Source organism: Peromyscus leucopus, chromosome 8b (assembly GCF_004664715.2).
Source record: "Peromyscus leucopus breed LL Stock chromosome 8b, UCI_PerLeu_2.1, whole genome shotgun sequence".
Lineage (NCBI taxonomy): Eukaryota > Metazoa > Chordata > Mammalia > Rodentia > Cricetidae > Peromyscus > Peromyscus leucopus.
This window is the reverse complement of record NC_051086.1, coordinates 26,305,060-26,320,246: the sequence shown is the minus strand read 5'-3', so window position 1 is coordinate 26,320,246 and position 15,187 is coordinate 26,305,060. Positions and strand designations below refer to the sequence as shown.

Below are 15,187 nucleotides of genomic sequence, written 5' to 3'. Positions count from 1 at the left end.
GGTCTTGAACTCAGAGATCCACCTGCCTCTGGCTCCCCAGTTCTGGAATTAAAGGTGTGCACCACTGCTGCCTGGCCCAAAAGTTTAGATTAATTACCGGCATATATTTATTTGTCAAGTTATAGAGCCAGACAACTAACTAAGCTCTGGTGGTAGAAAATGCATGGGCTTTTGATGTGCTGTTCTTAGAAAAGTGGTTTCTGTTATAATTGGTCTTTCATTGTTTAAGGTACTTGGCAATCAGATAATGCCTGGATTACTTAATATGGAGATAAAGTTTGTCTGTGCTCAGTGTCTGAGAAACGGCCAAGTCATTGAACCAGACAAGAACAGGAAGTACTGCAGTGCCAAGGCACAGCACTCGTAAGTACGTGTGGACGGACGGATGGACAGACGCCTGTGTGGACGCCTGGCAGTCCCTGCACGCCAGAGGGGACGGCCGTGCATGTGAGAAAAGAGACCGGGACCTGGAAAGTCAGGAGTTAGATGTGATGACCAAGGGAAAGGGAAGAGGTTTTGAGGATACAGTAGCTTTCATACGTGTTTGCTTTTACCACATTTTTGTTTAGAATTCATAGTGAATGCTGATAAATGTCAAGAAAAAGTGAAATAGTAGACCTGTGAGGCATCTCTTAGAAGGGCTGAGAAGAAATCTCTGGTCCTTTTTGGGTGTACATGCTGCGCCTCTCCTTTTATGTTATGTCTTTTGCCCAAGTGTTGTTTTTTCTGAACTCCATCTTTTTTAGGTGGACCAAAGAACGCCGTGCAATGAGAGCGATGTCTTTTGAACGTAAGAAGTGGATGAACATCCGTCCTCTCCCTACAAAGAAACAAATGCCTTTACAGTTTGATGTACATACGTAATTTTTAAGTCACTTTTTTAAATTAGGCATTTCCAATTATTAGAAAGTAGTACTAATTAAGATTGAAGCTCAGAGACTTTGCTTCTTATTAGTGTAATGAAATTGAAGCTGTTTGGTTTTTTTGTTTGCCCTTTGGTGTATGTGTGTGACTCGAATAGTTTTCATATTGATTGGTACTTCATAGGTTACTTGGACAGAGTATAAAGATAACCAGAGTTGAAGAAAAGTTAATTTTTCAAAGAATTTATCTATGGGAGGGAATGAGGATTTCCTTTTATTTTGTCTCAGTTTGAGGTAAAGGGCCTTTTGTATTGTCTTTCATTTTTCTTTTCTTTTGGCAGGGAGGCAGGGTTTTTCAAGACAGTTTCTCTGTGTAACAGCTCTGACTGTCCTGGAACTCATTCTGTAGATTAGGCTAGCTTCGAACTCACAGAGATCTACCTGCCTCTGCCTCTGGGTGTGGGGTTAAAGGCATGTGCCACCATGACCCTGCTCATTTTTCTTATATTTCTTCATTGTTTCACTGCAACAAGGGATGCAAGCTAAGAGACACTACAGATAGAAGACTTGCTAAGGTGGCCCAGAAGAAAATGTCAGTGCTAGTGCACACGATGTTCTCCACTCCTCTTGGGAAGAGAACACCAGGCCAGTGTAGCATAAGGAGAGCATTTCACTCATGCAGAGGCACCCCTTGTTTTGGGAGGGCCTTAAATGGCCATGGCAAGAACAATAACCAGGCAGGTCACTTGTTGTCTGTGGACTTTGCTTTTCACAGGACAGTGTGTCAAGAGAGTCCACAGGTATCACACTGTGTGACCTAACAGAAAAGGACAGTGGAGTATTGACAGGCAGTACACTCTGCCCCCAGGATGAAAGCATGACAGATTGTCTCTTCAGGGAAGCAAGGCATGTGGTCGCCTTGCAGTGAGCTGCCCTCTGAATGACCAAGAAAAGTGGAGGAATTTTGCATTATCTGTGTTCCTTATAGCTTTGTAAACTTAGTCACAAGGCCAATCTTTGCAAGGCAGTGATCTGGCTGTTTGTCTAAAGTAGAATTAGATGGATTTTATATGAAAAAGAAAGAGATTTATTGGAGTCTTGATATCTTGTGCCTTAAAGGATAAGGATGTATGTGTACCAGAGACTTGGCTGAAACATGCAACTGGGCTAGGTTGTAGCTTAGTGGTGGAGTACTTGTCTAGTATGTATGAGGTCCTGAATTCAGTCCCCAGGACTCCCTAAACAGATTGATGGTTCTTACTGCAGTTTCTGAGGCAGCTGCCCAGGACTGTTGCTGTTCCTTCAATCTTGAGTGTGGTGAGCTCTGTCATATCACATTTCAGTAGCTATTGCCTCTTTTTTCCCCCAGTCATGTTAGATGTTGCTTAGAGACCCTTTTCCTAGAATGGATAATCGTGTGTGTGTGTGTGTGTGTGTGTGTGTGTGTGTGTGTGTGTGTGTGTGTGTGTAGAGCCCTGTCACATTACTTGGCTTCATTTGCTCATCTGATAAATTGGGTTCCTTATGCCGTAGAGACAGTCATATCTGATGGGAGTCTTTGAAACCCAGCATAGTGCCTGGTCTTGTCCTTCATACTGTGGGTAAGCCATGCATGGCAGCTCACCTGTTAACTCCAGCACCCAGAATGCAGAGATAGGAGAGTGAATACAGAGGCAGGAGAGTCACCACAAGTTTAAGGCCAGCCTGGTGTACATAGCAAGCAAATTCCATGTCAGCCAGGGCTACATAAACAGACCCTGTCTCAAAGTCTCAAATAAGAGGGGGGGAAATGTATCCTAGCCAATGATTACACTGACTTATTGAATAGGTTGTTGACCTCTGGTAGGTTTTCATGTAGGATTATTGGTTTTCATCCCAGGAGAAAATGTAGTGTTGGGGGTTTTGCAAAAGCAGATGCTGAACATTTCCTGTTCTGTAAGATAAGTAGTAGGAAGGGCCAGTTCCTGGTGAAGAGCAAACGGTAGCCAAGTTAGCAATTAAGGGTCTGTGCTGCGTCACAACCAGCCAGCTGGCCAGACCTCGGATGAGCTTGCTCTTGGAGGCTAGTGACCCTCAGGGAATCTCTTCTGATGATGGCTCTCACTTCATTTTCTTACCAGTGCCTCCCATTTCCGTTGCTAATTAAAATTCCATATAACCAGACGACTGCTGTTTGAAAACCTCTTAACTCCCTGGCCTGGTTGGTGTAGCTGTCTTCAAATACAGTGTCTAATGAGTTGTGGCTAAGGTTAGCTATCAGTGTAGGGTCATTAGCATTTGAGTCTGGAAGTTTCCTGGCAGTGTCTAGTAACCTGGAGCAAGCTACAGTCTCCTTCTCTTCCCAGTACTGACTTGGAGGCATCCTGTATTTTATAAAGAAAGCAACAGCCACCTGACAGGGAGGGCATCAGATGTCCTCTGCAGAGATGAAATCCCCAGTATGTGACTTTGTAGGAAATCTGTACTACTTAATTCTGCACTTCACTTTCTTTGGGAAACTGAAATAGAAATGTTTGCTGTCACTATCCCAAGTATTCTGGGCTCACGTCTCCATTTGAATGGGATTAGAGTTTGTACTGCTAAGGTTAGCACTGACAACGAGACGTTACTTTGTTTAAGTGTAAAAATTAGTTATACTAAGCAATGCTGTCTGTGTGTGTGTGTGTGTGTGTGTGTGTTTATACATATACATATCTATCTATCTATTTTCACACAGCTATGCAACCATATTGCTTCTGGAAAAAAGTGTCAGTATGTTGGCAACTGTTCCTTTGCTCACAGTCCTGAAGAACGTGAAGTGTGGACTTACATGAAGGATAATAGAAGTAAGTTCATGTTCTCTTCTGTGACCTTTGACCTCTGTGACGTGTGGCTCCTCGTGCGCACCGACAGCGGTGTGTAGGGGCTTGGAGGCCGCTCTAGCTCTGCTGCTGCTGTTCACTGGAAATGTGAACACGGCCTCCTTGGTTGGGAAGCTGACTTCTAATGTGGGTTTGGTTAGGCCATTTTTGGGTGTGAATCTATAGTTCCTCATCCTTGGTGTAACAGGCATCCTCCTTACAAGTGGCCCAGGCTAGCTCAGTTGCTGTGACTTTAAACAAGATCACTTCGGTGGTGGCCCATCAGGTAGATGGGAGTTTGAGAGGGGCTTCAGACAACCTTTCAGTTTTGAACCTAAACAGTTTTACTACAGAAATTTTAATAAAACAACAACAATAAAAACCACTAATAGAAATGCATGCCTCCAGTCTCTCTATTACAAGAATCACTTGGAATTAAGGCTGACCTGCCATGTGATTTGTGTGGAAGGGACACCCTCTAATGTTCTACTTGAAGTAGCCCTTGCTGAGGCTTTTCCTGCTCTGTCTTCCTGACTCCTGCCGCCATGCTCTGAAGGAAGAAGCATCTCCAGTTTTGTGCCTCGTCTCTGCTTGATGATTGAATGTTGGGAAACTTCAAGGCTTGGTTTAGACTAGCTCCCAGAACTGATTCTCAACTGCACAGCCTTCCTTCCCTGAGAACTTCTGGCCCTGTCATGACTGGGGGAGATGTGCTGCTGACTTCTAACAGGCAGAGTCCAGGGATGCTACTAAATACTCTGAAATGGACTAGAAGTGATTGTTCAGCCAGAAAGGAGCAGAGCCGCCTTGGAAATCCTGGCCTTGGGCTTGACAGTAGTGTAGACACGCCTGTTCTTATCCAGAAACCAGCCTGCGACCACTGCCCAGTGATACTGGCCTGGTGATACTGGCCACTGCGCCCTGGCATGCTGATGCTCTAGAGCTGTGGCTTGACTGGAGGGCTCCCAGCAGGGTCAAACCCTGCTCTAGTGGGGTTTCCCATCTTTCTCAATGACCGGGATGTGTCTGAGCCGCAACCCTTCTCTTCCTGCGAGGCACCTCTTGTGGTTACAGCACCGGCAGAGTTTGCGTAGCAGAGGGTGACCTGAAGTAGTGCTGAGGCCCTTTGTACACAGCCTTGTGATGCTCCCGAGTTTTAAACACTCCCAGAGTGTCTTGCAGGTTCAGGGAGGAGTTAATAATGAAGTTAGTTTTGCAGTATTAAGTCCTGAAAATTGGTCCTTCTGCATGGGAGTATCTGCTGCTTAGACTGGACTTGTCCTCTCTCAGGTCTAATACAATTCTGTTTTTCAATTTTGCTTTTTTTTGTTTTTGTTTTTTGAGACAGGGTTTCTCTGTGTAGCTTTGTGCCTTTCCTGGAACTCACAGAGATCCGTCTGGCTCTGTCTCCTGAGTGCTGGGATTAAGGCATGCGCCACCACCGCCCGGCTTTTTTTTTTTTTTTTTTTTTTTGAGACAGGATTTTTTCTCTGTGTAGCCCTGGCTATCCTAGAACTTGCTCTGTAGGTCAGGGTGGCCTCAAACTCAGAGATCTGCTTGCTTCTTCCTCCCAAGTACTGGGATTAAAGGCGTGTGCCACCACGGCACATCTGTTTTGAAAATGTGCTGAGTGATAGGGAATACATATGCTTGAGTGTGTATTTGTTTTGTTTTCAAGACAGAGTTTCTCTGTGTGTATGCCTGGCTGTCCTGGAACTCACTCTCTAGACCAGGCTGGCCTCAAACTCACAAAGATTTGCCTGCCTCCCAAGTGCTGGAATTAAAGGCGTGTGCTACCACTGCCCGGGGTGTGTGTGTGTGTGTGTGTGTGTGTGTGTGTGTGTGTGTGTGTGTGTGTGTGTGTGTGTGTGTGTATTTGAATGGCATTTTATGGTTGTTGCTGAACACAATTCCTTTTTCCTTAGTACATGATATAGAGCAATTTTATGAACTCTGGCTGAAGAATCAAAAAAGTGAAAAAAGTGATGATGTAGCCAGTCACTCTAACAAAGAAAATGGGAAACAGATCCACATGCCCACAGATTATGCTGAAATTACTGTAAGTATCATTGCTAACTCACTTGTGCTTCGGGGCTGCTCCTCCAAAGCCTGGCCCTGTCACCTGCAGCCTGTCTCCCTCTGGTGTCTTCTTTCTTCTGTGCTTTTTTGCCATTGGCTTAAATCTTATGTGCTAAAACATTCTTGCTTGAATTCTTAGTTTGAAAAACATAAAGAAGCTTGGTTGGATGTAGCCCCATTGGTAGAGTCCTTGCCTAGCATACATAATACCCTGGGTTCAGTCCCCAGTACCATGTAAACTGGGTGTGGTGCTACATGCCTATAATCCTAGCACTCTTGGGAAGTGGAAGCAGAAGTATCAGAAGTCCACAGCCATCTTGGGCTACCTAGCCGATTAGAGGCCATCCATAAGAACCTATCTCAAAAACCAAAATTGCTACACATGGATGTACAACACCTTTAATCTCAGCACTTGGGAGGCAGAGGCAGGTGATGTCTTGAATTCAAGGCCAGCCTGGTTTATATAGGAAGTTCCTGGTCAGCCAGGACTCCACAGGGAGACCTGTGCAAAAAGTAAAGGAAACATGAATGGCTTAAGTCTACCATTCCAAGTTAAGTGCTGTTAATGCTTTGTGTCTGTAAACTAAATGAAGGCACTACAGATAAGTTAGAAGTATGTCTTTTCTTCCCAGAGGACCCAAATCCAGTGGGTGTATTTCTCTGTATGTTTATATATCAGTGATGTGACCCCCCCCCCTTTTTTTTTTTAATGAAAGGCAGGGGTTCACTCTGTAGTCAGGCTGACCTTGAATTTGAGCAGTCTTCTTGACTCAGTCTCCAGACCACTGGGATTCTAGGCGCGAGCCACCACTCCCAGCCAGTCCTGTGCGGTTGTTCTTCCTCTGTCGCTGGCCTGGCCTGGCTCCACCTGGCAGGAGTGTGTGTGTTCTGCTGTCCTTGGTTGTTGCTCCCTTTGTTGCGTCTCACCCATGTCCATCACCACTGCAGGGCGGCTTTTGTGACTCTCACAGTGCTAAACCTCTCTGATGTGTAGCTCTGTCCTTGCAGGGCCAGCAGATTTACTTTCTGGGTGCCTGGTGCAAGTCTGGGAGAGTAGGGGCTGATGTGTAGAATTGCTGCTGGTCATTCTAGAGCTGGCCCACTCTGACCTTAAGCAGATTCTGCTTTCCTCAGGGTGTAACTTCTGTCCAGAATGCACAACTGCCTCTCGGATGGCTTTGTTTGTCCAGAACTTAATTAGATGAGCAGGCCCCATCTACTCATTTGCTTCTGTGTGCTGCTTTATGTCCCATGCTGTAGTTGGTCCTGTGCTGACACCACCTCTGATTTGGGTTTTATGTCCCTTGCTGGGCTTCCCCGGAGTGGAGCCTGGCTTGAGCTCAGGCCTCATTGGGAGGTGCAGCGCTCAGGCAGCACATCCTCCTGCGTGCTTTAGGTGGACTTCCACTGCTGGATGTGTGGGAAGAACTGTAACAGTGAGAAGCAATGGCAAGGCCACATCTCCTCTGAAAAGCACAAAGAGAAGGTTTTCCACACTGAAGATGACCAATACTGCTGGCAGCATCGCTTCCCCACCGGGAATTTCAGTATTTGTGAGAGGTACGTAGGCCCCTGCAGCTTCTCCCTACGAAAACAGCTGACCGCATGGGACTTCTGAGGGCACTGTGCCTGCAGACAGAATAAGATGCAGGTGGTAGTCTTGTTATAGTGCTCTGCCCTGGGAGGCCCTGGAAGGATATGCAGGTGTACCTGTCCAAACTCACGCTTACCATCTTTGGATTCTCAGCTCTGATTCTCTGATCTTTTGTCGCAATCTTTGCTCACAATAAATGGTCATCAGAGGTGGCCTTTGGAGGGATGGCTCAGCAGTTAGGAGCACCTGCTGCTCTTGGATAGGACCCAGGCATGCTTTTCAGTGACCACATCAAGTGGTTCACAGTCACCTGAACTTCAGTCCCAAGGGATCTAACTTGCTCTTCTGGTCTCTGCAGGCACTTACATGCATAATGGTATGCATACATTCTCAGGCATACATACACGTACACCTAAAAGTAAAAATAAGTATTAGGGAATAGCATAACTATATCACTCCTTTGTCTTAATTTTTTAAATTAATTTTAAATGAAATTTTAAATGAAAAGTGGATGTGGAGACTCATGCCTATAATTCTAGCAGCAGGAAGCCATGGCAGGGAAATCACTGCAATTTTAGGTTAGCCTGGGCTACAGAGTATCTCAATGAAAAAAATTAAGTGAAAAATTTTATGATTTTTGAATAGCTATTTTTTTAAATTACGGTTTGGCAGTTGGGCAGTGGTGGCGCATGCCTTTAATCCCAGCACCTGGGAGGCAGAGCCAGGCGGATCTCTGTGAGTTTGAGGCCAGCCTGATCTACAGAGTGAGTTCCAGGACAGTCAGGTTTTGAAATTCTGTCTCAAAAACAACAAACAACAAAAAAGATTTTCTTATTTTGTATTTTATTTATTCTTTTACATACCTCATCCCAAACCCAAGGCTTGGAAGATGGTCCAGCAGGTATGAGGATTGCTTACTGCCCAAGCGTGAGGACCTGAGTTCAAACCCCCAGAACATGGAACCTGCTTCTACCAGCCTAGCTTAGGTTCAGTAAGAGACCCTTGAAGGGAACTAGGTGGAGATTGGTAGATTAGGTCACCCAGGGGTCCCCTCTGCTGTCCACACCCCCAGCCCTAGTCCATGCTTTCTGATGAAGACTTTGAAGGAAGTTTGCAGGACTAATTCCCCTGCTGTATACCTTGTGCCTGTACAAGATTTATTTCACAGGTTTAAGCTTCCTAACTGGGTCTGGGATGCAACTCAATGATTAAAAAGAACATGTGCTTAGTAGGGAGGAGGCCCCGTATTTTATCCCCAGCAGCAAAAAAATGGGGAAAATGATAACTTTTGTGACCGCAGCAGGTGTGTGCAGGTAGGTCCTGCAGCTAGGGAAGAATGTGTTTTCAAGAATTATGACACTTGGGCTGGAGAGATGGCTCAGAGGTTAAGAGCACTGGCTGCTTTTCCAGAGGTCCTGAGTTCAATTCCCAGCAACCACATGGTGGCTCACAACCATCTGCAATGAGGTCTGGTGCCCTCTTCTGATCTGCAGGCAAACACACAGCCAGAACACTGTATACTTAATAAATAAATAAATAAATAAATAAATAAATAAATAAATATCTTTAAAAAAAGAAAGAATTATGACACTTTCTAATTACCTCACGGATGCTAACTGTGCTGCCTCCTAACAGGTATATGAATGGGTCCTGCACAGAAGGAAGCAGCTGTAAATTTGCACATGGAAACGCTGAACTTCATGAATGGAAAGAAAGAAGAAAGGCCCTAGAGATGAAACTCAACAAAGCTCGAAAAGATCACTTAATTGCCCCAAATGATAATGACTTTGGAAAATATAGTTTTTTGTTTAAAGATTTAAACTAACACGCTGGCTTTCATGTAACCCAATCAGAGCACTGACCAGAACAATTGGAAGTGTTGAAAAGCACGTAGCAGAGGAGCCGCAGGTTTTCTGCTTGATTGGCATCTATGGTTCCTCCTGAGCAGCAACCCACAGTAGATAGGAAAATGGCTGTTTGACAGGCCTGGCCAAGCTCTCACGGAGCCACTGCCTCAGATGGCGAAGTGACTTGCTGCTGGTTGCTGTCTGTTGGACAGACTTTTGGATGAGGTGTGTTGGGGAAGAAGGTAAGGTTTACATCTAGGATGACTCTCTGAGTTGGTCCATCAGATAAAAACCATGACCATGAGAGAATAAATGTACACTGGGATCAGAATACATAATGGATCAAATTCTTTACATGTTTAGTGGAACGAATTTATTTAATATAATAAAGTTTGCTACTTATCTGTATGTAGGTTGCTAAAAAGGATTTTAACTCAGATTTTTAAGCCAAATAACCATTTAACACTAGTATCTGTTAAATGGGGTATTTTCTGTATTTGTATGTTTCTTTCACTGGTAAGGGAGCCAATGATCACGTACATCAAGGATATTTTGAAAATAATCAATTGACACAAATTTTATTTCTCGGTCTTTTGCTGTTTAAACGATGATTTTTGAAAGATTAAACTTGTACTGTTGGTATTGTCTAGTGTATGGACCAATATTGCCTGTAATAAAAGATTTTATATAGAGATGACTTTCATAGTTTTGGTGTGTTTTTTTTCTCTATAAAGAATTATTGGAACAGGGTTTTACAGAGGTTTTGTTTTTATTTTTTTTTTTTTTTTTTTTTTTTTTTTTTTTTTTTTTTTTTGGTGTGTGGTGTGCTGTGGCTTCGGCCCAGCACTTTTTAGTTTAATATAATTTTATTTTTTTAGTTCAGTCTAGTCTAGCTTTGAACTCCTGATCTTCCTGCCTCCCAAGTGCTAGAGTTCTGATGACAGGCATGTGCCACCAAGCCTGGGTTTGCAAGTGAGTTGGGTTTTACTTTTAATTCATTATTAAAATGTATGTGTGTACATGATATGTGTGGGTCCACATATGCCACAGTGTGTGTGTAGGACAACCCTGCAATTGGTTCTCTCCTCCTACCTTTATGGGGTTCTGTTGATTGAACCCAGTTGCTGGACTTGAGTAGCAAGTTCTTTTTTGTTGTTATTGTTTGTTTTTTGATTTTTAAGACAGGGTCTCCCTGTATAGCCTTGGCTGTCCTGGAACTATGTAGACCGGGCTGGCCTTGAACTCACAATGATCTGCCGGCCTCTGCCTCCCAAATGCTGGGATTAAAGGCGTGCGCCACCACTGCCCCACTTGTTGGCTTATTTCTTATCTAGTTTTTCCAGGGAAAGTAAGATACACCAAGAGGTTGTCCCTACTGCTGCTGCTGCATCGTAAAGATGAAAGGATTGTAGTAGGGACAGAGCCGTGAAGCAGAGCGCCTGCCTCCACATACACTATCATTCTCAGCTCCACACACTCATTTAAATTGGGAATCAAGACTAGGAAACAAGTTTGAGGTTTTAAGCATACCAATGACTTTTTTGTCCCTCAAACTTCCCTTCATATTCTTGCCCCACCTGCTCAGTATTTGCATCTTTCCAGAGAAGTCTAGTTCTGCCTCAATCAGCCCATTTCATGCTCTGGCTTGCAGCCACAGCCTGGATCTCCATATCACAACACTGAGACTATTCATGTTGTGGGTAGATCATACCTCATCCTACTGGACAGAGAAAGTAATGTGTGTGTGTGTGCGTATGTGTGTGTGTGTGTGTGTGTGTGTGTGTGTGTGTGTGTGTATAGTGATGGCCCCTTCCAGTCCCCTAATGACAGTTTGGGAAGCTGTAATAATTGATATGTCCAGTTAGGACTTGGTTATCCATGGGGTAGTTTTTATTTTTAAAGTAATTTTATGTGTACGGGTATTTTGCCTGCATGTATGTGTACCACATACATACCCAATGCCCATGGAGGTCAGATACTCTGGGATGAGCTGTAGACCTTTGTGAGCCTCATGTTTGTGCTAAGAATAGAACCTGAGTTCTGGAGAAACAGCCAGTGCTCTTAACCACTGAGCCATCTGTCCAGTCCCCCATCAGGTGGTTTTTATATTAACATTTGATTTTTTTTTTTCCCTGAAACGGAACCTCCCTTTGTAACGCTGGCTGGACTCAAACTCATTATGTAGTAGATCAGGCTTGTCTCACCAGAGATCCTCCTGCCTCTTGACGGTGCTAGGATTAAAGGTATACACCATCATGCTTGGCAGCATTCGACTTTAATTAAAAATTTTCGGTATTGGGGAGGGAACTAAAGGCCTCAAACATGCTGGACTAGTTACACTTGCCCACCACATTTACAAAAGGATTGAATTATATGTATGTATATGTGGATGTGTTCATGTATGTTTAGTACCCTGGGAGGGCAATGAATGACCTGGAGTTAAAGGTAGTTGTGAACTACCTGTTGGGAACCAAACTTGGGTTTTCTGCAAGAGCAGTGCACACTTTTAACTACTGAGCCATGTCTCCAATATCAACCAGGACCTTTTTTATTTTGAAATAGGGCCTTGCTAAATTGCCGAGGCTGCTTTGAACTCTGTGTAGTTCTAGAACATGGAGTAGTTGGGATCACAGTTGTGTGCCACCAGGCCTGGCTTAGAAAATTACTGATACACTATTCATAATATAAACCTCACTTTTTGGGGAAAAAAATTAAGAAAATTCACTTTCTAGGCTGGCCTCAGCATTTTTAGTGTTAGCATGATAGGTGTGAGCTAGACACAATTTTGTAATATTTTACTTACCTAAAAACCACACCTTTTACCCAGTATTTCCCAAGTCTACCAACCCCCTTTGCCTCCCAAGCTGTAATCACGAAACTGCTTTTTGTCTTTGTGAAATTTGCCCATCAAGCATGTTTCATAGAAATGAAATCATACTGATGGCTGGGTTCTTTCGTTGGATGTAATTATTTTACCATTTATCTGTACTTAGGGTTTCTATTGCTACTTGGAGAGGAAAAAGGTGTTTTGCTTACACTTTCCCATCACAATCCATCATTGAAGGAAGTCAGGGTAGGAGCCTGGAAACAAGAACTGAAGCAGAAGCCAAACAAGAGTGCGGTTTATTGGTTGTTGGTTTGTGTTCTTATAGAACCCAAGACCACCTGCTTAGGGTAGCACCACTTTTGTGGGTTCTTGTACATCAGGTTTTTCAACAGCTGGATCTTACGGAGACATGTTCTCAATTGAAGATCCCTTCTCTCAGATGACTCTAAGTTGTGTCAAGTTAATAAAAACAAAAACAAAAACCCCACAACTTATCAGAACAGCACTTCATCCCTTTTTGCGGCCAAATAGTATTTTATTGTGTGACAGATTACATTTTGTTTCTTCATCTACCAGCTAGCGGACACGTGGGTTGTTTCCACTGCTTGGCTACTGTGCCTGTGCACATGAGTGTGAACGTGTGTGCCTCCAGGTTTGTTGGCTGCAGTAAAGCCCCCCATCTGTCCTGGAGTAGTCTGAGGTGGTTGCAGGTTGAGTCCCTCCTATCCTCAGGGACTCCTACACTGTGCTTTAGGTGCTGAGTGGCAGGGCTTGCTCCCTTCTCCTCAGTCCTTTTTTCTTCAAGGCTGCTTGTCCTCTGGGGACCTATTGCATAATACTCACTGTTGAGACTTAGGTCCAGGGATTGTGATCAATTGAGAAATGTAAGGGTGATATTCCCCAAGCAAGTGGTACAGCTTACAAACATCCTTTTAGCTAGAGACTGGAGTCCAGGCTTCTTATGTTTGTTGTCAGAGATGAATGCCAACCTGTGAAAAGCTCATTTCAGGGTCATGATACAATGTCTCCATGAGTCGGACATAGAGGCTGAGGCAGGAGGATAGCTAAGTTTTAGCCAGCCTACGCTACAAAGTGGAACTGTCTCAGAAAAACAAAGGGGCTGGGAAGGTGGTTCAGCATGTAAGATACTTGCCATACAGCTGTGTGTGGACTTGGGGTTGGAGCCCCAGTACCCACAAAAAGGGACCACAGTGTGGCCATCTTTTGTAACCCCAGCAATGGGGAGGCAGAGGTAGGCAGATCTCTGGAGCTTGCTGGCCAGCATAGTTGAATTACTGAGTACCTGGGTCATAAATCTGGTAGATGGCATGGGTACGTTCTCACCTCAACATCTGCCTCTTAGCCATGGTTTAGTCTGTGTGTATGTGTTCATATTTGTGCACATGAGGGAGCTAGAGATGTCCTCTACCATTCCCTGTCTCTGCCTTATTTCTTTTTGTTTTTTTGAGACAGGGTTTTTCTGTGTAGTTTTGGTGCTTATCCTGGAACTCACTCTGTGGACCAGGCTGGCCTCGAACTCAGAGATCTGCCAGATTCTGCCTCCCGAATGCTGGGATTAAAGGCGCGAGCCACCACCGTCTGGCTTCTGCCTTATTTCTTTAAAGCAGGGTCTCACCTTGAACTTGTAGCTAGCTGGATCTCCCCCACAGCTAACAGAAGCAGCAAACCTCATGATTTTGTCTCTGCCCTCCAGAGTACTGGGTTACAGGTGTGTGCAAGACCAGCCCTGGCTTGTTATGTAGTTGTTGGGATCTGAATTCAGGTCCTAATGTTTGCCCAGCACAGCACTCTTAACTACTGAGCTCTCTCTGGCCCTCAGTTTCTCTTTTTTTGTATACATCATATGGCCATAATATTTTTCTCTCTTTTGGTTGAGGCAAGGTCTCATGCCATAGCCCAGGTCTCAAACTCTAGGCAACCCTCTGCTACTGCCTTCACGTGCTGGGCTTTCAGATACGAGCCATTACACCCAACTTCTCTCAAAATTTTGTTTGTCCTGTATTGCTACCAGGGGATTACAGTAGATTGCTAGGTTCCTCAGTTGAAGCCGGTTTTGGGTCAGAATTTCTCACTAACTTCCTGACCTCGGTGAAGTGAGTTTTCTAAGCCTGTCTTTCCACCAGGAAACGGAGTGTGACTGCAGTCAGGAGAGGCAGTACCCGGACACACTGTGTGATGGCTAAGGAAAGCTCTATTTTGTAGTAGGCACCTATTCTAAATTCCTAAAAGATAAGCTCCCGGCAAATCTGATTCCTTGTCCCCTTCCCCAGAATTGTAAACTGCTTGCTTTGGCTTTTGTAAACTCGCCTATTTGCAATGTAACAGGGAGAGGGACAGCTCTTCACTATCTGAGTGGAGTGAAGTAGTTTCCCATTCAGCTACACATTACAGAAAAACGCGATAATTGTGGTCTCCACTTAAAAATACCCTTCCTCTAGCCCCTTCTACGGAACGGCAGCACGCCTTCGATTTGGCGTTAAGGCTGTCGTTCTGCTAGCAGCAATGAATAAACTCGTTTAATTATAATTTGGATGAGTCTGTGGTCTTTTCCCGGTGGATTTGAACTCTGGAATGTAACTAAAATGGACTCCTTACTTTCTATGAGTCGCCTCATCTAATCCTGAGAGCGGAAGCGCTACTACTACCCATTACTCTGGTGCAGGTAGGTCTCCGTCTCTTTCCTGCCTTCTCCCCACTCCCACCCCCCTTTCTGAAAAACAGAGACAACAAATTGCACCTATGCTCTGCAGGGTCTGTAGGTCAGAGCACTGGCGACAATCACGGCTCCGAAACTTTAGGGAGAGAAGAGTAGAGCCCCAACAGTACGCGGAACAACTGACGAATGGAAGGACACGCTAGGACACATCGCCAACTAGCATCTGGAACGAGGGTGCTGCGCCTGCGCGGTCGCAGGATGGGGGGCGGGGCCAAGCGTGAGTGACTGCAAACTGCTCAGTCCGTACAAGAAGGGAGGGACCTGTGAAAGGATGACGCGGCCGCGAGTGCTGCGAGCAGTCGCGCAGACTCCGTAGGCGCGGGGGCGTGGTCCCAAGGGGCGTGGCTTTCAGGGGGGAGCGTGCATTTGCGCAGACTCTGGGATGATGGGCGGGGCGCCC

General features: G+C 44.9%; 1 protein-coding gene across 6 annotated transcripts in view; it reads left to right on the top strand.

The window, feature by feature from the left end:
* Zc3h7a (zinc finger CCCH-type containing 7A) overlaps positions 1-9,921 on the top strand; it is a 41,241-nt gene extending 31,320 nt beyond the window's left edge. For 5 of the 6 annotated variants that reach the window (XM_028872902.2, XM_028872905.2, XM_028872906.2 and 2 more), the window contains 6 exons: positions 230-363; positions 747-852; positions 3,580-3,688; positions 5,629-5,762; positions 7,179-7,342; positions 9,012-9,921. In XM_028872902.2, the coding sequence (XP_028728735.1) occupies positions 230-363; positions 747-852; positions 3,580-3,688; positions 5,629-5,762; positions 7,179-7,342; positions 9,012-9,201 (837 nt within the window). In that variant the 3' untranslated portion in view covers positions 9,202-9,921. Of the gene's footprint in view, positions 1-229; positions 364-746; positions 853-3,579; positions 3,689-5,628; positions 5,763-7,178; positions 7,343-9,011 lie in introns of those variants that run through there. The other variant, XM_028872908.2, reaches the window with a different exon arrangement.
* The last annotated feature ends 5,266 nt before the right edge of the window (positions 9,922-15,187 follow it).